Source organism: Syngnathus acus, chromosome 12 (assembly GCF_901709675.1).
Source record: "Syngnathus acus chromosome 12, fSynAcu1.2, whole genome shotgun sequence".
Classification (NCBI taxonomy): domain Eukaryota; kingdom Metazoa; phylum Chordata; class Actinopteri; order Syngnathiformes; family Syngnathidae; genus Syngnathus; species Syngnathus acus.
The window spans coordinates 6,144,872-6,168,269 of NC_051097.1; the positions used below are offsets into that span (position 1 = coordinate 6,144,872).

General features: G+C 40.3%; 2 protein-coding genes and 1 long non-coding RNA gene across 8 annotated transcripts; 2 read left to right on the forward strand and 1 right to left on the reverse strand.

The window, feature by feature from the left end:
* Positions 1-91: 91 nt before the first annotated feature.
* LOC119131789 lies at positions 92-3,294 on the forward strand. Of its 3 annotated transcripts, XR_005099716.1 has the most exons (6): positions 92-298; positions 1,324-1,398; positions 1,465-1,606; positions 1,913-2,121; positions 2,651-2,824; positions 3,054-3,294. It is a non-coding gene; the product is annotated as an uncharacterized LOC119131789 (long non-coding RNA). The 3 variants fall into 3 exon arrangements; XR_005099715.1 differs by having other exon boundaries at positions 1,324-1,606; XR_005099717.1 differs by lacking the exon at positions 2,651-2,824 and having other exon boundaries at positions 1,324-1,606.
* On the reverse strand, positions 568-4,394 carry ggt5b (gamma-glutamyltransferase 5b). Its single transcript, XM_037266492.1, has 12 exons — positions 4,005-4,394; positions 3,027-3,154; positions 2,867-2,959; positions 2,604-2,799; positions 2,230-2,390; positions 2,010-2,156; positions 1,805-1,935; positions 1,491-1,678; positions 1,337-1,428; positions 1,122-1,231; positions 925-1,035; positions 568-858 (listed from the first exon to the last, which is right to left on the reverse strand). The coding sequence occupies exons 1-12, from the start codon at positions 4,163-4,165 to the stop codon at positions 712-714; spliced, it is 1,665 nt and encodes a 554-aa protein (XP_037122387.1). The 5' UTR covers positions 4,166-4,394; the 3' UTR covers positions 568-711.
* A 4,564-nt stretch (positions 4,395-8,958) lies between these two features.
* On the forward strand, positions 8,959-23,141 carry cabp1b (calcium binding protein 1b). Of its 4 annotated transcripts, none has more exons than XM_037265986.1 (8): positions 15,230-15,663; positions 18,590-18,757; positions 19,649-19,679; positions 19,759-19,902; positions 20,394-20,503; positions 20,611-20,685; positions 20,796-20,868; positions 21,736-23,141. In XM_037265986.1, the coding sequence occupies exons 2-8, from the start codon at positions 18,692-18,694 to the stop codon at positions 21,759-21,761; spliced, it is 525 nt and encodes a 174-aa protein (XP_037121881.1). In that variant the 5' UTR covers positions 15,230-15,663; positions 18,590-18,691; the 3' UTR covers positions 21,762-23,141. The 4 variants fall into 4 exon arrangements, with proteins under 4 accessions (XP_037121877.1, XP_037121881.1, XP_037121879.1 ...); XM_037265984.1 differs by lacking the exon at positions 15,230-15,663 and adding an exon at positions 15,683-16,198; XM_037265982.1 differs by lacking the exons at positions 15,230-15,663; positions 18,590-18,757 and adding an exon at positions 8,959-9,706.
* The last annotated feature ends 257 nt before the right edge of the window (positions 23,142-23,398 follow it).

Genomic DNA, 23,398 nt, shown 5'->3' on the forward strand with positions numbered 1-23,398 from the left:
TTATAAAAGAAGGCTAGTTTTCCATCCATTTTCTGTAACACTGTCATATTTTTAGCTTCCGGAATGGTGGAGTAGCATTGTATATGGACACCACGGGCCCTGACCTGACCCCAAAAAAAAGTAATACTAATAATAAGAGTAAAAAAAAACAAAAAAGATTTCTTTCCGGTGGGTCAATTTTCAGACATTTTCTTGAGGCACATTTGTATTTGCTAACAGTAAATGTGCTTGTGTGACTTGCAGCACAAGCAGAACGCCGTGCAACATCTTTGATACCTGTGGTGACAACACTCATGAGGTATGTTCAAATTCATATCACTGTATTTTTTATGTTGGTTTTCTGCAATACGTGATGCTTAATGGGCAAGTGATTTTTGGTAAATGTGGCCCCTGCTCACCTAACTAGAAGGTAGCTGAACATAATTTCTCTGCTCCATAAAAATGTCAATTAATGGTTATATCATTTCATCTTTCCACTCCAAAGGTGAAAATGCTGACAGAAATAAATGCTGAATTAATAAAATGACCATTTGTATAATAACCATGTTTTATCATTTACAATGATAAATAAAAAAATTATTAAAAAGGCATCATAAAAAATAGATAATAGAACATACACAAACATTCTTCTACAAAGTCCCAAAAAGGTTCACCTGATCATTGACCATAATAGAAGAGAGTCTTTAAGGCAAATTGTAAATCGTGTTCAAGTCAGTATCCATCTGCCATCCCGTTCTTCCTTGCGTCCGATTCGGCCATAATGCATCCTTTCTCCTTCTCCACACCATTCACGATGTTAAAAAAATACTGCATTTGTCCAACTTGATGCCCGAGAGCTTTGAGGCCGTCGATTACAGACTGAAAGCAAAGCCAAAACGTATCACGACTTTCATAAGTCATCGTATCCGATCGTCGAGTGCTCACCTGGTCAAAAGCGGGTGGAAAATTGACATTATTCTTGGAATCCACAAATACAATGGGAGCGTCGATCGCTTCTTTTAGACTCATTCCTAGCCACAGGTGATTTATTACAGACTAGGGGACACAGGAAAATATCAAACAAAATCAATAAAGGACACACACAAATATATTATATATATATATACTTATACAATTAATACCAAGGCCACTGCACCGGTGATCATGCTTCCCCCTGCTCCACCAATCACAAGAAGCCCCCCAGATTTGGACTCTAGTATTGCTGGTGTCATTGAGGAGGGAGGCTGCTCACCTGAAGCAACAAATTTGAAATAGCTTAATTAAATGGACTGTTCCCTCCAAAAGGACCCAATCACGCAAGTGTGTCCATTTGTGTCTTCACAGAGCTGAACCTTACCAGGCTTCAGTGTGTCTACTTTCCCGCAGAAGTCAGCCAGCTCATTATTAAGGATGATGCCCGTACGTGGGGAGTAAACGCCTCCTCCGAATCTAGAGCAAAACATGATGACAATCTTCATATTTCAGGACATTTCCAACAAGCGTCTCCTCACAGATGGTTGATGGTGCTGGTGGCAGAGACGGCCAGTCCGTCTTCATCCAGCACGGATACTTGCGACGTTCCCGTGTGATCGGGCGGCGGCTTGACGTTGGAGTAATACGACGGCGGGTGAGTGCCGCTGGAAGAAATCATTGTCCTGATATGATCGATAAAGTCGGGATCTATCAGATGCTCTGCACTCTGTAAGAAGATGACATTCCCAAACCTATTTTACACTTTGAGGTCTCGTGGAACTTCTCTGTTACATTTTGAATGGAACAATTTTTGTACACAAATAACTATTGTGCTTAAATGTAAAATCCTAACCTTCTCGCTGTTGAAAAAAGGATCACGAATGCTCCTTCGCTGGCCATTGGCAAATTTGACGGCCTCTATATAATGGTGGTAAAACAGAATTTTTCCTTCCCCTTCCAGGGAATGTGGTGTCATGGAGAACCCTGTAAAAAAATACAAACACTATTTGGATATTCAGCTTCTTTGCTTAACTAACATGAAATGAGAGAGGAGAAACCTTGCATGATCTTGAGGATAAAGGCAAGCAGGGCGCCCCCAGCAGGCGGTGGAGGGATGTGCATCAGCCTGTCCCCCAGAGGAACTGTCCACGCGTCCACCACCCTTGTCCGGTAAGACCTCAGATCCTCCATTTCTAATGTCCCACCTAAAAGAGTGATTTATAGAAACACATAGACTATAGAAATATAAATAAAGAATAATATTGTGTTGCGTCCCACCTGCGGCTTTGACGTCGTGAATTAAATCCAAGGCCATCTCGCCAATGTAGAAAACATCCGCTCCTTTCTTGGCAATTGTCTCCATGCTCTCAGCAAGTTGAGGAAACTTGATTATGTCTCCTGTCTCAAGAACACTCTTGTTGTTGTTGCAAAAAACTTCACTGGAACACAGACATTATTCCAAATGTTAATTTGCTTTATGATTTAGAAAGAAACATGTTGAAGAATAAAGAAAAAATATAAATAGAATTAAAGTCATTCATGATTTTGATTTATTTTTTATTTGGGTGTACTTCCACAGTGGGCCACTAGATGGCAGCACACTATTTTGTTTGACAATTTAAAAGAAGAGAGGAAACTAAGTATTTCAGTACCAGAGGGATGATTGTTCCATTCTTCTTTTCACATTGGGTATGGCAAGAATCTTCCCCAGGTGAGGAGGCACCTGGAGGCCCTCTCTGGCCAATCTTACGGGCTCCTCGAAGAGCTTGGACCACGGCAGCTTGCCATAGCGCTTGTGAAGGGCCTCGTAGCCCCGCAGCTCACCGGGAACTCCAATCCACTGACTACCTTGGAGTGCACAATATCGGAAATGGTCATCTCCATGCATATTTACCAACACACATTGTGGAATTACCTGCCATATTTTTTGAGCCAGTGCAGTCATCTAACAGGTTGCTTTTAAAATTGCGTGGGACAGTCTCTCGGAAGTTGTAGACCGTCACCTTACCTGGAATGAAAATACATGCAACCGCATCACTGACAATCCGCTTTGTGAAATTCTTGTCAGCACCAACCTGTTTTATTTCTAACTGTTACGACAGAGCCTCCACCGAGTCCCATACTCTGAGGGTAGACCACGGCGGTGCACAGGAGGGCCGCGATGGCGCCGTCCACTGCCGAGCCGCCCTGCTGCAACATGTTCCTGGAAGACATTCAGGTATGCGTGGGGGCGTTCGTGTACACTCCAGTAAAAAGGACATAAACCATGCACAAGTTTCGATTGTTTGACAGCATGAAGTTAAAATGACTGGATATGTGAAATATGTCAGATAATTATTCTTGTAATTAATTCTCATTTTTATTCAGTAATTGACATTAAGTGTAAATATTTTTTGTCATTGATTTACATTTCTGACTATATAGCAATCGACCTAATTAATTCAGCAACTTCAATATGAATAAAATCCAACTCACAATCCAAATATTTTCCTATCGTGTCTCAATATATTGTGTCAGTGATCAATGTAAATTATGGAGAGATGCATCGCAATCTAGACGCACACATTCAACCAAACACAAATGTAATCACCTAAATTTAAAGTGAGGCAAAGCCAAAACAAATCTGACTGGTTGCCAGAGACAATTTCTGCTGGGTTAAACAAAGCTGAAAGGTGACTTTTTCATAACATGGTGGATAAAAAGAATTATTTTAAAAAGTCTACACCCCTTCCCTGTTCAAAGCCCAGTTTGGTTTAAATTGTCTACATTTCAAAAACCATTTGAACAGGGGTGTGTAGACTTTTTATATCCACCGCATAACAGCAGCATCATTTAACTGCCTGTCTAATCTCAGTTTGCATGTTATGTAGCGACATGAAGTAAGCAGCATACCCATGTTGGCATTAACTATCTTATCCAATCTCTTAACCTGCTTATCACCTTAGTCAGATTCTCAGAAACTGCTGACTCAGCAAAAAGCGTGCCGCAAACTATTGCGACGAAAGCCATAGAAGACCACAAAAAAGAATCGAACCGATCGAGAGTTTACTTACTTGCCAACCTGAGAGCAAAGCAGCGAGTCTGCGGCCACGGCAGCGTGCCGGAATCCGCCCGAGCACGGCGGGAACATCAGAATGGCCACGCACACGCACACGAGTGCCGCCATGCATAGCAGCGTGCTCGCCACGCAGCAGCACCACTTGGACTTGCCCATCTCAGTCAAAGGGCAACGCAAGGTCACTCACTTGACATCTGGCTGCTGCTGCTGCTGCTGCTGCTGCTGATGTGCACTGAATGAAGTTCATGGGGTTGTCACGGGAACATGCACCGCTTGCGCTGCCTGGCGCCACCGCTTAGGGACCGTCAAGAAATGATTCCCTTCAACTACTGCGATTCTTTGGCTTTCGACTCGGCATGAGATTCGTCAGCGTTTTATTGTGTTTACCCTTTTTTCTTGATATGTCTGATTTGTACTTTTTGTACAGCACGTGGTTGTTTTTAAATTGCTGTATGAATAAAGTTGAGTAAAATATGGTGTGTGTATACACACACACACACACACACACACACAAAACTATAATAACATAATTTTGAATAACGTGTGTGATTATTGGCTGGCAACCAATCCCTCTGGCCCCCAAAGGAGGTGCAATTTAATGACGCTCCCTAAGTGACCCCAGCCCCCCCTGCTGCTGTCTTGTTCCCCCCGGTCCAGATGGGCTTGTGTAAACCTCTACAAGTTCACGCACTCTTTTTTTATGTCAGATCATGGACATCCATGTACGGGGTCCATGTGTGCTATGTCCATAAATGGTAACGTAGATGTCATCAACAAACCCAATTGTGTTGTTGCAGTCTCTTGAGGAAAATTTCAGCCTGCTGACTTTTCTATCTGTGTATCAGGCCACCTCTGTGTGGTATTTTTTTATTAGACATTTATTAATACTCCAAAAAGTCAGCCAAATGTTTCTGTTCGTGTGTCAATGTGTGCACACGTGTCTGTGTGTGTTGTTATAATACTGATGCAAAAAACACTGCAAGTGAAAAAAGTTGTAATAAAAAAACCTACTTCAATTTCCATACAGTAGTTGTTAATTTCATTCCATCCATCCATCCATCCATTTTCTGTACCGCTTTATCCCCACGGGGGTCGCGGGCGTGCTGGAGCCTATCCCAGCTGTCATCGGGCAGTAGGCGGGGGACATTTCATTTCAATATTTTTTAATTTCTACAGTATTTTTGCAATATTCTGAGCTAAACATAAATAATTATTTTCATATTAATTTAAGAGAATGTAATGGTTCTGCACGATTAAATTTATTTTAGCTGTGTATTTATATTTTTTCACTTTTCAGTTTATATCTGAGTATATTAGTAAATTAGAATAATTGTTTTTATTAATCTATATTCTATAGTGTTTTGTATATTTTTATATGTATATTTCTTTTCTTATTTTTGTGTAATTCTTTTGAGTATTTTTTAAAATAATTTCTTTATATACAATCTTTTCATATAATTTTTCATCATTCATATTTTTTCCTATTGTTATTCTTCAAAACCAGACACGTTATTTAAATAATTATTTTTGAAATAATTTGAAAAAATAGAATACTTTTATATTCATGGCTATTTAAGTACAGTGCAGTCCAGAACCGTTAGTCTGGTTGTTTCACATATGGCCACAAGGGGGAGACGTTGAATACATTTCCCATTATAGTAGCTCTCTAACACAATATTAAATATTGTGGAATGTTTTAGTGCCCTAATGCTTGTATATTTTCATATTTTCTCACCTCTGGGAGTCAAGTTAACGCCATTTTAAATCACGACCTTATATTCATTAAACATATAAATATATATTAGTATATAGTAACACCCGTATAAGAAACATGCATGTTGAAGGTAGAGACGACTGTCAGACTCGTGACTCTTTCAAACTATATATGCATAGGTATATGTACATACATTTAAATATGTATATAAGTATGTATAATACTGTATACGTGTTTAATAATATATAAATTATAATGATAAATTCTAGTATTTTTATTTTTTCCATTTTTGTATTTTTATCTATTCATTGAATAATTCTTGTAATATTTTTTCTAATCAATTCATGTTTTTTTTTTTAATTGAATGGGATAAATTATGACTGCCGAGTAACCCCAAGGTTTTACTACCGTGTGCATCATTTCATTCATGACTGTTACTTCCTTCCAATGGTGAACATTTGAGAGGGCAGCACAGGAGCTTAAACATCTCTCCTGCCTGCTCTGTACCTAATAATAGTGCACCGTTAATATTTTCTAGCCTGCGTCATGCCCACCCACCCGTGCCACTCTCTATTCACTCCATTTCTATGTGTGCCGCCTGCACCTTTTAGTGCTCTTGGCAGCTGTCACTCAGTCTCTTCAGGCTTGGGCAGTCCTTAGATGGTCTTTTATTCTCAATAACAGGGTGCTGTATTTGCAGAGATTAAAGTATACATTAATTATAAAATGACAAATAAGCACAGGGCTTCTTATTTGACAATTCAGGGGTTCCTAATGAAGTGTCCCTGTAGGTGAGCTACACTGCATATTCCAACCACTAAATGAATAATTATTAAATGAATACCTCTATCAAAACAATACAGCATGTCGTACATTATGTATGGGCGTCATTATCAATCCTTCCTCGATAATTGGATGCGCTTCATCTGAGCTTTCAGTTCATAATCAGTCTGCCGATGACACTGGGGACTTTTTAATGAACTTGCAACTTCAGCCAAAGAGTTGGACAACGTGTTGGGAGTGGACGTCTTGTCTTCCAGCTGTAGCTCGCATAAATATTTTAGATTTGCTTATTAATCTTTCAGTGTAGCAAACTGTGCCATGGCACGTGTACTAGCTGGGTCAGGGACCACCATAACAACAACTTTAGGTAATCCGGGACATTTGAATATTTGATGATGCCAAATATGGAATTTTTTTTATTATTGGTTTATTTTGTATTGTATGGAAATTAAGGGCATTTCCAGGCTTTTCCTTGCATGACTCTTGTGATATGCAGTAGGGGGAAGAGTTCTAAAACTAAGGAGCCGTGGAGGACGTCTGCTACACATGGTTTATATTCAAAAATCAATATCATGTTTACTCTGGTTGATGAGCTCACACTATAAATTTATTTATTTATAGTTAATCCTCCAAACGCGCCTGTGTGTGTTTGCACACCTTTAAATGGGCCACCCAGCTCCCTGAGGCTTGCTCATCTGCAACAAGTCTACAAAAAAAATAGCAAATCTGTATAGAGAAAATATTGGTCTTTTTTTTTCTTCCATCGAAACATAATTTGAGCCACCGGGCCACAGGGGGGAGTGCCCAGCCGCCAACATGTCTAAGGCACGGATCTCTTAAAAATAATCATACTAATAATAATAATTAAATCATCATCTGTCAAAGTAGCAACACTAACCATTAAACATTTTCCGGAATGTGGCCCCTTGTAAAGTGGAAGTCAACATCAAAATTTACTTTGTAATAATATGTTCTGTACAGTCCAGCTAGTCAAAACAGACTTCTGATTAATGTTAAATTTATTGAATACGAGTTAACCAGCAAAATCCACTTGTTTTTATACATCTCAGAGGGCGGCCATTTTGCCAAATACTATTGACTTAAAATGACATCACTTACCAGGTCTCGGGTCACAACCAATCACGACACACCAGTGTTCTGAAGCTGAGCCTTGATTGGTTGTGACCTGAAACCTAGCAACTGTGATGTCATTTTCAGTCGACGGCAAGTGGCAAAATGGCCGCCTCCTAAATTTGAATAGGTGGATTTTGCTGGTTAACAATATTAATCGAAATGCCGTGTTTACACTATAGAGGGCACAGACAACATATTATTGTAAAGGAAAAAAAATAGGTTAACTTCATCTTTATGTGTGATAAGGACGGTAAGGGAGCAGATGAGTTAAAGTAGGTGACTGCTTGAGATGCGGTGGAGATAGTCATGCTCTCCCTGCAGCGCAGGAGACACAGATGTCAGAACGCACACGTTCCCCTGGGAGCGGAAGGCAAAATGTGCTCATTTCACACTTTTTCGCTATCAAGCTCAAGTCTTAATTGGCCCCCGCACACATACACACACATATACACACACGAGCATACGACACTCACTGCTTTTTTCTCTTTTTTTGCCCTGCATGGACATCTGCTGCGGGACTTAAATGACCCTCGGTGTAAACATGGCTCTGTTAGCATTCTCATGCAAGTCTCCATTGCAAATGTGCTCTTAAGTGGTGCAAAGGCACACTTCTCATTATCAAGCGTGAACATTATGCAAACCTAGCCAGCGACATAAGCCAATTTTTTATCTCATAAGCAAAGAATACATTTTTTAAGTGTATAAGCAGCTCAAAAAGATCCCCCCCAAAAATTAACAGCCCTCAGCAGAACAAGCTTGAAGGATAAGAATGAGGCAAGTATCGAGCATGTGTGATACGCCGACGAGGATGTTAGACAGAAACCACAATTTTCGACACACAAATAAAATAGATATTCTTGTTATTTTGTTTACTTGTTGAATCAGTCTATTTCCTGGTTTGTTCCTGTGAATTCTCCATTTAGTCTTCTCTTCAGGAAGAAAAATGCACGTTCTATTGGGTTGAGGTCCAGTAAATGGCCAGTTTTCCACTTTTGCCCTTTTTTATTGTTAGCAGTGTGTTTTGAGTCATTATTGTTGAATCGGTGAAGCTTCTCACAATTAGTTTTCATGCAATTTTCTGTAAATTGCAGGACAAATTTTTTTTAGACTACTACTGGGAGAATTCAGTTTTTAAAAAGTTTTGTGTATTTTTTCTTCTCACTTTATTGTTTAAGTGAGCAAGTGCTGGCAAGAGTGAAAATGAAGTGTTGATATAAACTTATCCAGAGAGCAGGATGAAAAGACTGATAGCAGCGTCCCCCTTCACTGAGAGCTGCAGTGGATTCTTCTTTTCATTCTTGTGGCAAATTATGCGCGTGATAATCCGTGGTGACGTGGGTCCCTTTGGTGAACTCACAGCGTGGACTGTGTGAGTGCGCGCATTCAAAGTTGGAGCAAGTGTGAGGGAACAGTTCCCTTGCAATTGTCCCAGCGGCAGGTGGCTGCTGCTGCTGCTGCAGACCTCCATCCAACCTCCACCCGCGTGGACGTGTAACCAGCTTCCGGCTGATGTTCCTCATGCACCTGCAGCTCCATCCGTGAGAAGTGGGACGCGAGAGAGCATGAGCTGTTCTTTGCCGAAAAGCCAATCTGCAACGTCCCTACTGAAGTCCGCGGTGCTCCAGCACAGATCCACACAGAACGGCCGCGGCGGGCACCAAAACCAACGCGACCAGAGAGGAGCCGACGCCGGCCGGATGGAGGAAGCGAGCGCTAGGAGACCCCTGTGCCGGCCCGGCCACGCAGAGAAAAGCGCGGAGGACGCGAAGCGCAAGACGCGCGCAAAGTCCGTCAGGTCCAAGCAGTCCGCAGGGCACGGGGGACGCGGACGGGACTCCAAAGGGTCCCCGTGTGCGAGTAAGGAAGACCGGGACGACGCCGACTTCTTCTTCGAGACCGGCAGGAAGCCGGTGAGCGGCTCAGCCTCCAGCTTGAGTTCGGACGCCGCCGCCAGTAGCGCTCCGGCTACGAGTCGGCCCACCTCCGGCCGGAGGTCCAAGAGGCTCAGCACCGTTTCGGACTATGATGCAAGCCTGCACCCCATCGTCAAGTCTGTCTTTGGACAAGTAAGCTTGGACTTATCTCAAACATGCAATAACACTTAAAAAAGAAAAAAAAGCTTGGAATCAATAGTTAATTTAATTGTACATGTTGGATTAATTGCTTGTTTGGGGGGAAAGCAGCACAGAGCGCTCGCTAGTGGTTAGTACGTGTGCCTCGCACGAGATGTTCTTGGTTTGAATCTCGATTTTATTGCTGTTACTCCAGCTTGCACATTCCCAATGAATGACAAGTTTTTGGGGTGGTCAACAAAAGGATAAGTGGTTTTACCCCATAGCTGTGAGGTCCTGGTCTTGACCGCCATCATTTTCCACCATACATCAAGCAAAATGGCCGAACCTGACAAAAATCACAGTTGGCATTACTTCAAGTTACTGAGCACTGCACATCTAGCCAAAGTGAAAAAAAACTGTAGTGAGTTTTGAAGTTCCTCGTACTGCATTGTATTATTTTATTGGACTGCAAAAACATGGCGTGATTGTCAAGGAAGAGGCAGATTGCCACAAAGAGCGGAAAGAGTGGCAGAACCAGCAGCCTACAATTGGCCGCTTGTGAAAACTAACAAACCTCGAACACTGACAGTTCTGCGTTGATTGGTATGCATTGGGTCTTCTGTAGATCCTCATGAAACCCGATGTATTCCATTTATGATGACATCCATCCATTTGCAGTGATTGGTTGGCCATTCCGGAAAATGAACGGATTTTGTTTCCGTTATATTTTCAAGTGAAAATGTCACAAAGTTCCTGTCTGAAGTTGGGGTGGGTTCTTGTCCAGTTGCTCCTCATCCCATGTGGCCAGTTTGAAGTCCTCCAAATGGTCAGAGACAGTCAGGTCAGAGAATAATAAAGAGAAGGGGGTGGACAAAAAAAAACGGTAAAAACGTGCAATGGGGAAAAGTGAGGAAATTAGCATGGGAGCAACATTTAAAGAGACATCTCCCAAAAGAGCTGGGAGGAGGAGGTGCTAGCACATGGAGGCTTTTGTGCAGCCACTTTAAGTTATTTCCATAAATCAAGTAGTTGAGTTACTTCAATTTAAATGAATGGATTTGACCAATTATAATGACTAGTGCTTTGACGCCGTCACAGGGTTATCATCAAAAAGGTCGATGGTACAGCACAATCTTCTCCTCGGCGGCCCTCAAACACCTCCTTCAAATTAAGCCGCCCTTGCTGTGCCCTTGCTGTCTTATTACTCACCAAAATCTATTCATTTTTTTTCCAATGGGCACCCTCCACATGAATGAGAACTAAATAAATAAATAAGCTGGAGAGGAGACAATTACCTCCGTGCACACTAATGTGTTCCAGAAATAACTCCTGTCTCGCGCTCAATCCAGGCCAGAGCTTCAATCAGTCTCAGAGGTTAGTGCAGAGATGTTCTCATTCCGCTCTCTGCTTGAAATCTCAAAAATTTATGACGTCTTTCATCCATATCGGAATGAAAAAGATTTCAGTGATAAAGATGCAAGGCTGTGTGAACTCACTGGACACTTCATTAGGTACACCCAGAGAGCTATGAAGGCATCTTGCACAATTGATTTACCGTTCAAATTCTGTAGATCCAAAAGACAACACTTCTTTATAATTTCATATCTCGCTTAAATAGCGCCATTTATTATGCTGCCTGCTATTGTGTAAATGTAAAATGGTCGCCTCATTGTGGCATTTTAAGTTACAGATCCTTCTGGTGTATTGTAGCATCACAATGGTTCCCTTGGTTTCTCCAGTGGTATTAACGTTAAAATTGATATCATGAAGTTTTGTTGGAAAGCATGAAATAGAACCTATTGATGCATAAAAAAACATTGAGCTTCTATACTGGATATTGTGTAATTGTGCTAGTGTACCTAATATTGTGGCCTACAAGGCTAAAGATGTGATAAGCACAACTTTTACTGTGTAATGAACTCACATCACCGAGGTCCATCTCGTTGACATTTATATACTACTGTATACGAGATGACCTTAATTCTTAATTGCGAAGCAACAAGAGTGAAAACGAGAAGACTGCACACACACACAAGCACGCTTGCACACACTCGTCCAGAGCTTCAAGCGGACACGTCAGGGCGATGCAGCACAACAAAGTTTCTTTTCATAAAATAATTTCTTACGTAACGGGAAGATCTGCATACATACGAAGCCAACAGAGCAGCCAGTGGAGGAGGCTAAAAATAGAACATCAAGACCTGAATTTGAAAGACTGGAGGCGGCACACAGTTTTTTTTGTTTGTTCTCTGAGCTGAAAAGGAAAAAAAGCAACCCTTCATGAGGCGCTCATTGAAATGCTTGCAGTCACAATTTGAACCTTAGACGCATGACTAAATTTGTTCCCCTAAGTATTTCTCATCATCATACGTAGTTAGATACAGCACAAACAATAATTTTTCTTCAGTTTGTGACTGGAAGAAATAAACTGGTGATAAACCCTCTCAATTTAATGGCTGGGTTGCAATTAAAACACTTAAAATATTTCCAAATATGACTTATTCTGATTATTTTATTATTATTCCAACCCTGAAAAATAGCAATAAATATACAGACATAAAATAATATACATAAAATATCACATATAATAAAATACAAAAATAAAGCAAATTTGAATGCAATAAATACATTCAATATGTAAACACGAAAAAGAAATGAAAAAGAAACTTTTTTTTTTAAATTAAATCTGCCAAAAAATCCGAGAAAGACCTAACAAATACTATTTTAAATACACGTAATCATTAAAATATCCGTTTACAGTGTAGAAAATATTTAAACACAGTTACATACATACAGTAAGAGTAATTACTGCTTTTCCTGTTAACCAGCAGAGGGCGCAAGATTCATTTGAACTATTGTATGTCTGCCATATTACCTCCAGCTATGTAGCCATTGAGCGTGAGAGGACAAATGACGCAAGAACAGGAAATAAATGGGACAAAGAAAGCCACAAATGGTTGACTTTGTGCAATGTGGATGATTCTTGTGAACAACGTCAACACTCACTCGCTTGCTCCATCGTGACAACGGTGACTGTGATGGGAGGGGGAAAAAAACATTAGCTCCTCACTTGCTTGCAGTGATGCAGTCACTCATGCTGATTCACCCTGTCACCTGTTGCCCTTTTTCCCTTTTCTTTTTTCCTCCCCACAAATCTGTCTCCATCCATCCTCCATTTTTGGTCTTCCTCGGTCACTCTGACCTTGACAGGAGGCCAGGAGTGATTCTGTGATCCACAATGCGACGAGTACCAATAGTCTAGTGTTACGCGGGCTCCCTCTAGCGGTACATAAAATAAGCACGTAATTACTGTACGTATATACTAATAATGATTGCGTTAAAAAAAATTAAAGAGAATAAAAAATAATGAAATTTGTAACTGCACAACCTTTTTAAAATATCTTTTTGATTCAGTACAGTATATATTTGTTTACTTTTGAAGTATTCTTACCCTAATAACCCATTTTGGGTTATTTTTGACCTAACAAGTGTACTTTTTCTAAATAAAATGTCCGCCCCTTATTTAATGAACATGGCCGTCTATGTTACTGTAATAATCTAATGTTGTTGCTTGGAATACTCAGTATGAGTATAGGATGCGCTGAGTGGTGACATTTTTTTTTTTTTTTTTTTTTTGCATGTGTAAGGGTGATGCTGGGAAAGAAGCGAGCGCAGCATATGCCTCCAGTATGTCTCGAGTGTGAGGCGCTATTTTTAGAGCCTGGTGGATATTTTTGTATCCACGCTTGGCATGGAAAAAAAAAAAAAACACGTTTGGTGTAAATCCTCCCTTTTTGTCGCGCATGAGGATTAAGCTGCGAAACGGATGCGCCCGGGTGCACGTGGTTACAAATGATGCTAAATATTTATGCATTTTTATGTGTCACTTCATTTAGAATAGCATGAAACTGTTCATTTATTATTTATTTTTTCCTTTGATTAATTTTTTTAAATAATATTTTTTGCATGACATCTGTTTGAAAAATTGCATCAAAATTAATTAAAATAAAATATAGGTAAGCTTTAAATTGTATTTTCATTCAAATATTCTTTTTTCATTTGAAACTGTTTTTAATGTATTTCTTTTTATTTCTTTTATTGTTTTTGTTCATAAATAAATGTAATTCAATTCCATCTCATTTATGAAACTATAAAGTAAACTAGTTAATTCATAAAACTTTTCACCTCAATTTTAATTAAATTAAGTGCTATCTCATTAACCAGACAGTTTATCTTCATTAAACTCCCTGTTTGTGGTTATATAAAAAAATATTAAAGCATTGATACAAAGTTATGTAAATGAAAGTGAGACAAGGATGTGAAAGGGAGGGGGGGGGGTCATGGAATCGGAGACGCACATACACATGCGCACACACATAAACTCCGGCTTGACTTGATGAAAGCTGACGGCTCGTGTGTGACGTCCGATGAGTTCTGAAGTTCACAACGAGCCTGCGGTGCGAGGCTGCGTGAATCATCCAGTGAGCAACACATGCACGCACACGCACACACATACAAGGCCAATGAGAGCTATTGTACTGAATGGCAGACAGAGTTCAAATGATTGCAGTGTAAAAGTGTTTTTTGGGAGGGGGGCGGACAGAAGAAAAACAACATAAATGAATAATTAAATTACGGAATTAAATCAATTGTGCATGATGATGTCATGCTTTGTTGCCAACTTACAATGTGTGGTTTCTTCCCGTGTGCACGCCCTGGCCGCCAGAATGCACGACAAAGATTTTCAAAACTAACTGAGCTAGTAAGATGCTGTAATAGAAGTGAAGTGTTGTTTTGCGATTGTCTGTCTTTATGTGTTGCTGCACCGTGAGTGACACTACCTGTTGCTTAAATGGTTTTGATTATCGCAGCATCAATGCTAGTTTCATTAGCCCGTCAAGGGTGTTTTGCATTGCATGTTAGCCTAAAGCTAGCAGAGTTGAACAAGTTTGGTTAATTCTCTTTATGTTTAGTTTTGTATTCGACTTCAATTGTACTATTGTAGTGGCAAGATGTTGTTTTTGGACCTGTGGAAGGCCTTGGTGGTCAGGATTTTGGTTTTGCAAGATATTTAGTCATGCATTCATCCTGCTGGTTAAGTAAAAGTGCAGGCTCAGCAAAAAAAAAAGGCAAGCTTCAAAAGGGCCCGTCATGCCGTTTGCCATCATTCCGCTTCGATAAACGTATTCATCATTATAGCTTGGTGGGGGGGCAGTGCTTAGCATGCTTGCCTCACAGTCAAGAGCTTCTGTGGTCACATTTCGGCTCAGGTCTTCCTTGATGGACTTTACATGTTCTCCTCGTGTTTGCCTTATGTTACTCTGGGTATTCCAGGTTTCCTCCTCATTCCGCCAACATGCTATCAGCTCATTGAAGACTTGACATTTCCACTGATGTGAATCCATCCATCCATCCATCCATCCATCCATCCATCCATCCATCCATCCATCCATCCATCCATCCATCCATCCATCCATCCATCCATCCATCCATCCATTCGTCTGGACCTGTTTTAGGGGCTGCTTGATCAAAAAGATGATGACGAATAAATAAATGTGTGTCTTCAGGAGAGCAAGACTGAATGATTCAGGCCAACTTATCTTGCTTGGAAAAAATATGAATAAATCCGCACAAATTTTCTGCGTGTGTTTGAGTTCGGAACAGCTGCCCATCTCTTTGTGTGTATATTTTGGTGTCAATCCAAGCACTTCAAGCCTAAAACATGACTTTCTCATATGTGTGTGCGTGCGTGCACGTGTGTGTGCATGAGGATGGATGGATGGAGGGATGCTGGGGCTATAAAATGGGGAGAAGGAGCAGAAGAGAGGAATGGTTTATTTTTAGATCGGGAGCCTCACATGAGTGTATATTTCTGACCGTGTGTGTGTGTGTGTGTTTGTGCGTGTGTGTGCGCTTGTAGGTATCTGTGGATTTTGGATTAGCCTCTGCGGCATCTTGCTCCGGGGAAGGTAATATGCTTGTCCGAAAGAACCTCTTGTGTGGAATTTGCATAGATTTGGGAGAGCGTGGCAGAAAGAGAGAGAGAGAGAGGGAGAGGAGGAGGGTTGAAAGAAAGTGAGTGAGGGAGAGCAAGGGAAGGAGACAGGGTAGAGGGGAGGGAGGGATGCAAAGACCGTCGGAGAGAGGATGGAATGATTAAGCCATCTTTTCCACTCCCGCCGCTCGCACCTCCACGTTCTTCCGATCCGTCGTTTGTTCTCCTTCTCCCTATGAAGACCCCCTCCAATCCATTTCCTCCTCTATCATTTCTCTCCTCTTCTCCCCAAATGTCCTCTCCTGTCAGTCAATGAGGCAGTAAAACCTTCTTCCCCTTTCCCAATCACTCCCCCATTCCAATGCATGCCTGGAGACGCACGCGGACATTCATGCACGCGCCGCCGCCGTCACACACACTTAGGGGGAAAACATAAGGCGAGATCACCCCGTTTGGGGATTTTTGCAATGGGCAACTCTGTAAAGTCGCTCAAAATTTTCACCAAGAAGGTAAGCTCTGCTTTTTTGGCATGCTAGCTCACCCCAAACTCCCTTCAAGTGACTGGACTTTGTGTAGTGCTGTCGGACTTTGACGCTCAATCCGTGTGACGTTTGCTTGGGAGGAAATAGTGGCAGGATGTACTTTGTGTAGTTTCACTGTTGCATGCATTCGGTGTTTTCAGAAGTAGAAATGAATTGTTGGTTCATGAGGCCAGCCAGTGGATTGTGTCAATAGCGGAACTCTTGCCATGTCAGTACAGTTGGACCATTCCAGAAGGCTTATCGACTATATGATAATAGAAATGGAATGTTATGTGTTCTGTTAGATTGTTACAGAAGTTGGAAAAAATGTTTTGAGTAACATAAGCAAATGTTAAGAGCCATCCAAGTGTATAAAGAAGTTAACCTGTTGCCCCCCCCCCTCACTTTGGGGGTCAAATTGACTAAGTTTAGAGGTTTGTTTTTCAATCTACAGTAACATTTTAACGTTTTTAAAAGTGATACAGTTAACTCTCTTGTTATGTGACAGTTTAGAAACTAATATGAAGACAAAGTTGAAACCTCATGTTATGTTACTGGTTAAACTGATTCATTTTAAAGTCACAAAATGTCAATAAAATAATGCAATTTAACCCACCTGTAATGTTAAATAAACAAGTAGATAAATAAATAAATAAAACCTTGCTGTTATGTTGTTAGTCAAATTGGCCCATTTTAAAGTAACCAAAAATATTAAACCTGTTGTGTTGTGTGTCAAATGAACTCACTGTTAAAATAAAAAGTTTTCTGCTAATGCTAAATGCTACAAATAATGCTAACACATTTTATCATGTTAGCATGGTTTAGCCATAGGACACAAACGATTGTCCCACTTTTCAAAATCACGATAACTTCCATTTGCTTTTGTTTCGTCGTCCTCTCAGATGTTTTTTTTCCTAGAAATTGCTTCAAATCTTTACTATTTTGATACAATAACATAAAATTGAGATGCAATGTTGACAAGCCTAACAAACTGCCGCATCTGTTGTCTTCATTGCAAAGCCTTCAATTGGCTACCCAGTGCATCCCTACCAGCAGCAGCTGCATATTGTTGACCTAAAAATAAATAAATATTACAATTCAAGTCTCCACACGACTTTTTTTTACACTTGGGCCTTTTTTTTTTCTATTTCTTTATCCGTGTTATGTAACTGTCCGCGTGGCTCGGTAGTAATTTTCTGGCACGCTGTATCCTCCGCAAACAGCCCCTGCGCCATGCATCACTTGCTCAGATTAGCCAGTGGGCATCGAACCCCCCGCGCTTGGCTACTGCAGAAATGCACAAAGTAGCTGCGTTTGCACTGACATGGTAAGCAGATGGAGTGTGAAGGTCATTTTGAGTATCCAATAGTATGTTTGTTTGGTGTATATTCGCTTTAAATGTTATATACCGGTGTAAAGATGCAGGAGGCCGGTCGGCGCTCTCTGGGTAATTGGTCGTGACAGTCGCACGATCTGAAGATGGGATCGGTGATGTCACATTCTATTTTCAGTCTTTTTACGGCTACGGCTTGTTTGGATCAGAGGATAACAAGGAAGCGTCCTGTTTTAATTAACCTGTGGATCGCTCGGTAATTGGGCCGACTTTGCATGAGAGCCTGGTTAGCCCTCGGGGTTGGTGAGCTTAATTGGTGATTAGGAAAAAAAATGGCTGGCTGAGCATGAAAGGCATCGTCTGGACTGGCCTGTAAAATTTGCATGAAGATTAGGTGCGTCTTTTAGGTCAAGGTTGATCGGAGTTGATATTAGGCATCTCTTGTCCCTTGTCTAAACTTGTCCTGAAATGTGTTCATAAATATTAAACAAAGTAGTGAGTTCATGGTTATTTTCATAGTCGATTAATTTTCGTTGTTATTATTATTTTGTCGATTAATTGATGAATCAGATGACTGTCGACAAGCTGAAATTCTTTGAGCAAAAAATATGCCTCAACGTTTCATTGATTATGAAAAATCATTATCGATTAATTTAAGCACCGATTAGTTGTCGATTAATCGATGAATCCTTGTTCCTCTAGAGTTAAGTAAACTAGTCAGACAGGCAGTGGTGTTTCTATGCAGTGCCATTGGGATGTTGAAGCTTTGGAAATGCTGTCATGGGCAATTTGTCATCTGTGAAGTTTCTCGCCTTCAGAAGAGAAAATAAGAAGTTAAAAAAAAGCACATCAATGTATATCAGACCTCGTCTGCCTCCCTTCCCTGAAGTTTACGTTCCATAACGACTGACTCCAAAATGGCAAATAACTGACAGACTCGAATAGCTCATCCCTCCCTCGCGTCGACTCAAATTGAGTCTCCCGTCTTCACGCGCCAACCTCACCCGGCTCCTCAATACTCTAACCCTGGACCGATTTTGCTCCAGGACCAGAAGAAGAACTACAAAGCGGTGCAGTCCTCAGAGGAAGGGGGCTCAGGGGGGGGCTATCTGGAGCCATTAGTGGCCCTGGCCCAGAACGGGACCAACATGCACAACGTGCTGGGGCCCGCGTGCATCTTTCTACGCAAGGGCTTCGCCGAGAACCGGCAGGCTGTACGTAAGTCCGGAAACTAGCACGTGCATGCCTGCTGAGAGAAAAGCGTGCTGTCAATTTCTGACCGTCACAGTACCTAGTGTGACCTAAAAAAATAGGGAATTATATGTATTGATAGCCAGTTTTATGTGTTATTTGTCATTATGTCATTTGAATGCACAATTGCAGTTGCAAAATAAATTCAAACAGTTCTTTATTATATTTACTAACTGCATTTAATTCAATGTTCTCTTTTATTATATTTTAATTGATTTGAATAATGCATATTAGTGTATATTTTTAAATTATATTATTATTATTTTCTCCATTTATCCACATTTCTTTATATTGTCCTTGTTATTTCTACTCGGGGAGCAACACAGTCAATTTGGGCTCAGTGATTTCAAGTATAGTAATTGTTTCTGGAAATATCAGAAATACTTTACTTTACCTGCAACTTGAGGGCCGCAAGTTGGAAAATAATCTATTGCTTTGTGCAATTTCTACATTGTGGGATGTTGCAAACGTTGCTACTATTTGTATGATGATGTCATCATCTTTCACTTTATCGCTTTGCGACAGCGACATCACACGTTAGACCTTTTTCTCCTTCTTAAAACAGATCGTATCAGTCAGGGTAGGCGAGCGGGCCTGTGCTGACTCGTGAGTGGTCGCTGTGCTGATGAGCTGCGAGATGGCGGCTCTTCTTTTTTGGACACGATGGTTGCATTTGTCACAAATGTCAAGTTCAAGAATAAAATGCTAAACCTAAAAACTATTTGGAGGCAGTACATTATACATAAGACATGTTTGTGGCGTATGAATACCACCAAACACATTTATCTGTTTATTTCTCACGCCACGTTTGTGTACTGGTGGGCTGCTAATTCTCCCATGTGATTCCCTTCCAGGACAGAGAGCTGCGGCCAGAAGAAATGGATGGTAAGCGACAGCGACAAAAATAAAATAGCCTCTAGTTTCGATGTAATTGTGTAATAATTACCCTATGATGCCCTCCCAGAGCTGCGCGAGGCGTTCAGGGAGTTCGACAAGGACAAAGACGGCTTCATCGGCTGCAAAGACTTGGGCAACTGCATGAGGACGATGGGCTACATGCCCACAGAGATGGAGCTGATTGAACTTAGCCAGCAGATCAACATGAATTGTAAGTGAATCTGTCAGCCGGGACCTGTCAAATTTTTGCGCTCAGTAAAGTTGTATTATCTTTGTATTTAAAAGTTAAATACAACTGAACTGTACTTAACAAATATACTATAGTGGGTTCAAAAAAGTTTTGTTGACAATATGTTGTATGCGCCCGCACTAGTCGAAACATGATGTTCTGATTAATAATGCATTTGTGAAATTTGAATTAAGCAGCAAAATGTTTCATCTCAGGGGGCGGCCATTTTGCCTTTTGCTTTTGACTGAAAATGGCAAAATGGCCACCCCTGAGATGGATTTAAAAGAGGTGGATTCTTCTTAATTTATATTCCACAAATGCAATGTTAATCAGAAAATTCTGACTTCCTCTTTAAATCACGTAAAGATGCATCTTTTTATTTAATTTAGTGATTATTTTGCTTACCACTAGAGGGCGTCTGAGTACCACTAATCCACTGCATATTGTAGAACTTTACTTTTTGTCCTCAACAGTGGGCGGACATGTCGACTTTGAGGACTTTGTTGAGCTTATGGGGCCCAAACTTCTGGCTGAGACCGCAGACATGATCGGCGTGAAGGAACTGCGGGATGCGTTCAAAGAGGTCGAGACATTTCAATTATTGAATCATCCATTCATCAATTGTCTCCAGCGCTGGTGTTCTATTTTAGGTTGAGCAAAAGAAAAATGACGTAACCTTGTCGTTTGCAGTTTGACACCAATGGCGACGGTCAGATCAGTACTGCAGAACTCAGAGAAGCGATGAAAAAGCTTTTAGGACAACAGGTAAGAGTCATGCAATCATAGGCCATTTTATTAGGCACACCTGCACCCTTGCCAAAAAAATAGGTCAGTCAAAACTGAGCAAAATTATCGTCATATTTTTACATTTTCAGGTAGGCCACAGAGATCTGGAGGACATTTTACGAGACATAGACCTCAACGGGGATGGACATGTGGATTTTGAAGGTATGACATCTCCTTATTTGTTCATATAATAATCAAATGCTTAAATATTCATATTTTATTCCGTGTATGAGGGATATATGACTTTCACGTTTTGAAAAGAATTACTGAAATAAATTCCAATTTCCACTATATTTGAATTTGCTGAGAAGTACATACTTAGTGTATGTACTGTACATAGAAAAATATATACACTCCATTTCTACTTAAGCACACACCGTCTGCGGGGATGAACGGCGCCAGTGTGTCTGTCAGATTATCTCCGTGGGGATTATGTCACCTCAAAGATTACACCCCCACCACCACTACACACACATACAGAGAGAGAGACGAGGATGCATATTTGCTGTGAGGGATGAGAATATCTGCGTTATGTTTTTTTGATGAGTAAATGCTACAGTGCAGCTTTAGTTCATCTGAGCTGGTGTATACATTGTGTCAATATAAAACATTTCATGGTGCCAAAGCAAGACTTGAGGAGAGGTAACAGTCTGCCCTACTCATTCAAGTATTTTTGCAATTGTGTAAAATATGGATGACATAAAATTTTTCTTGGGAGGAGGTTGCAAGTATTTTTCAGGGGGGCCACAAAAATCTGTTTTAAAATATTACAAAAATAATTGACTGTGAGAATGTTTTAAATAGTGTTCCCTCGCTATAACGCGGTTGACATATATCATTTTTCCAGTAAATGACATTACTATAAATGGAAAAAAAATAAACTACAATAATGAAAATACAAAATAAACATTTATTATCATGGAAAAAAGTCAACCACTTTGTAACCCCTGCGATAAACAAGACAATACTACACTATGTGACATTTGTCTTCATCTCACATGCTTGTGCCGCTGTGCCTTAAATTGGCAGAATTCGTGCGGATGATGTCTCGATGACTTGAGAGTGCACCGCTGACCTTTACGGAGAAAAAAAAAAATCACATCAAGGCCGGCCCTGAAACTGCACCGCTGGAGTATGACGGCCGACAAGCACATCAAGTCAACACGGTTGGGGTTTTTTCTCCTGCTGTTTCTTTGAACATAAACCAATTTGTTTAAGACTATAAACTTTCTTGTTTTTTACAAAAAGGATAAGCACATTTTCTTCTGGCGCTAATGTGCTTGTCAAATTGAATAAATCTATCTGACAATTCCGTGTAGCGATTTAGATGATGTCATCCACCGAGAGCCTACGAGAGCGTATGAACTCACTCAGCTGCCGATAAAAAAAAACAAAAAACATGGAGGCTATCTCAGGTTATACGTGCACACCATCAGCGGAAGCGAGATTTAGGGATGAAGGCAAAAACACAATATGGCAATATCTCGGTGTGGTCTTGTCAAAGAAGTGTCATTGTGTTTTTTTGTACATAATCTTTTTTCCTTTCCAGATTGTAGATATGTTCCCATTATGCTGTCTTTGAACATACCTCGCGGTAAGTGTTTTTTTTTTCTGTGATGTAACATCATGTTCTGGATTCAATTATGTCATTTTATTGTGAATTCTGTGTCTTTTTCTGTGTGCATTGAGATTTCCTGACGCAAGTTGGACAGTGCATAAAAAATCTAGTACATACATACCTTTGTTCAAATGTCAGTTTTTGTCATATGAAAAAAAAAAGAAAATGCCAAACTGTTTCAAAACTTTTTGGGAAAAATTTCATAACAATGAAATGATGTATCTTGGCAATTGAACAGGGGTGTGTAGACTTTTTATATCCACTGCTTCTACTGTATGTACAGCTGACCTGAGAGGCAATTTAAACATTCCAAACTAATTCTGAATATCATTGTGCATGAGTATCCAGATTATTTTTTTATTTAATTTTACCATTTCCCAAAGGCACATACTGGTGGCAATGTGAGATTTTTTTTTAATTAGTAGATTTTATAACTATACCGTATTGTTGGTTGTGTTTTCTTTGTAAATTAAGAGGCAATTTGTGTCCATGTGTGTAATTTGGATGAGTACGATTCTCAATAATCTGTCATTTAAATTATTTTCTACATATCAACAAAGAAGCAGCATTTGTTTCTTTATGCACAAAAGCCAAAGAAAGTTGACAAAACTACTATTTGACTTAAGTACAAGGTATGCAGGATGTTTAATTTATATCGATAAAAGAAGGGACTGTTAATAAATGTGCATGCCAAGTGGAGGTATGAAATCAAAAAGGGAATTCTCATACTTGTTTTTTGCTGTGTGAAAACTATGCATGCCAAAAGCAATTTGTAGCAGATTTTCTGGTAGAATAAAGGTTTTTATGACATGCGAAATTTGACCAGTGTGACTTGTTGACGTCTGCTAGGCACCGGGGCTTGATGTATTCTATATTATGCCAGAAAATGTACTTCATTTAATTTATGCAGGGCTCTGCAATTAGATTAATGTCCATGTTCAGATCACAGGACAGTGAGGGCACATGCCGCTTGCGTCCTATAAAATGTTTAGTTTCTTTTCATTTGCTAGATGGAAATAGCAGATGCCTATTGTTGTCAAAATCCTGACAGGTAAGATTTTTATTTTTTTATTT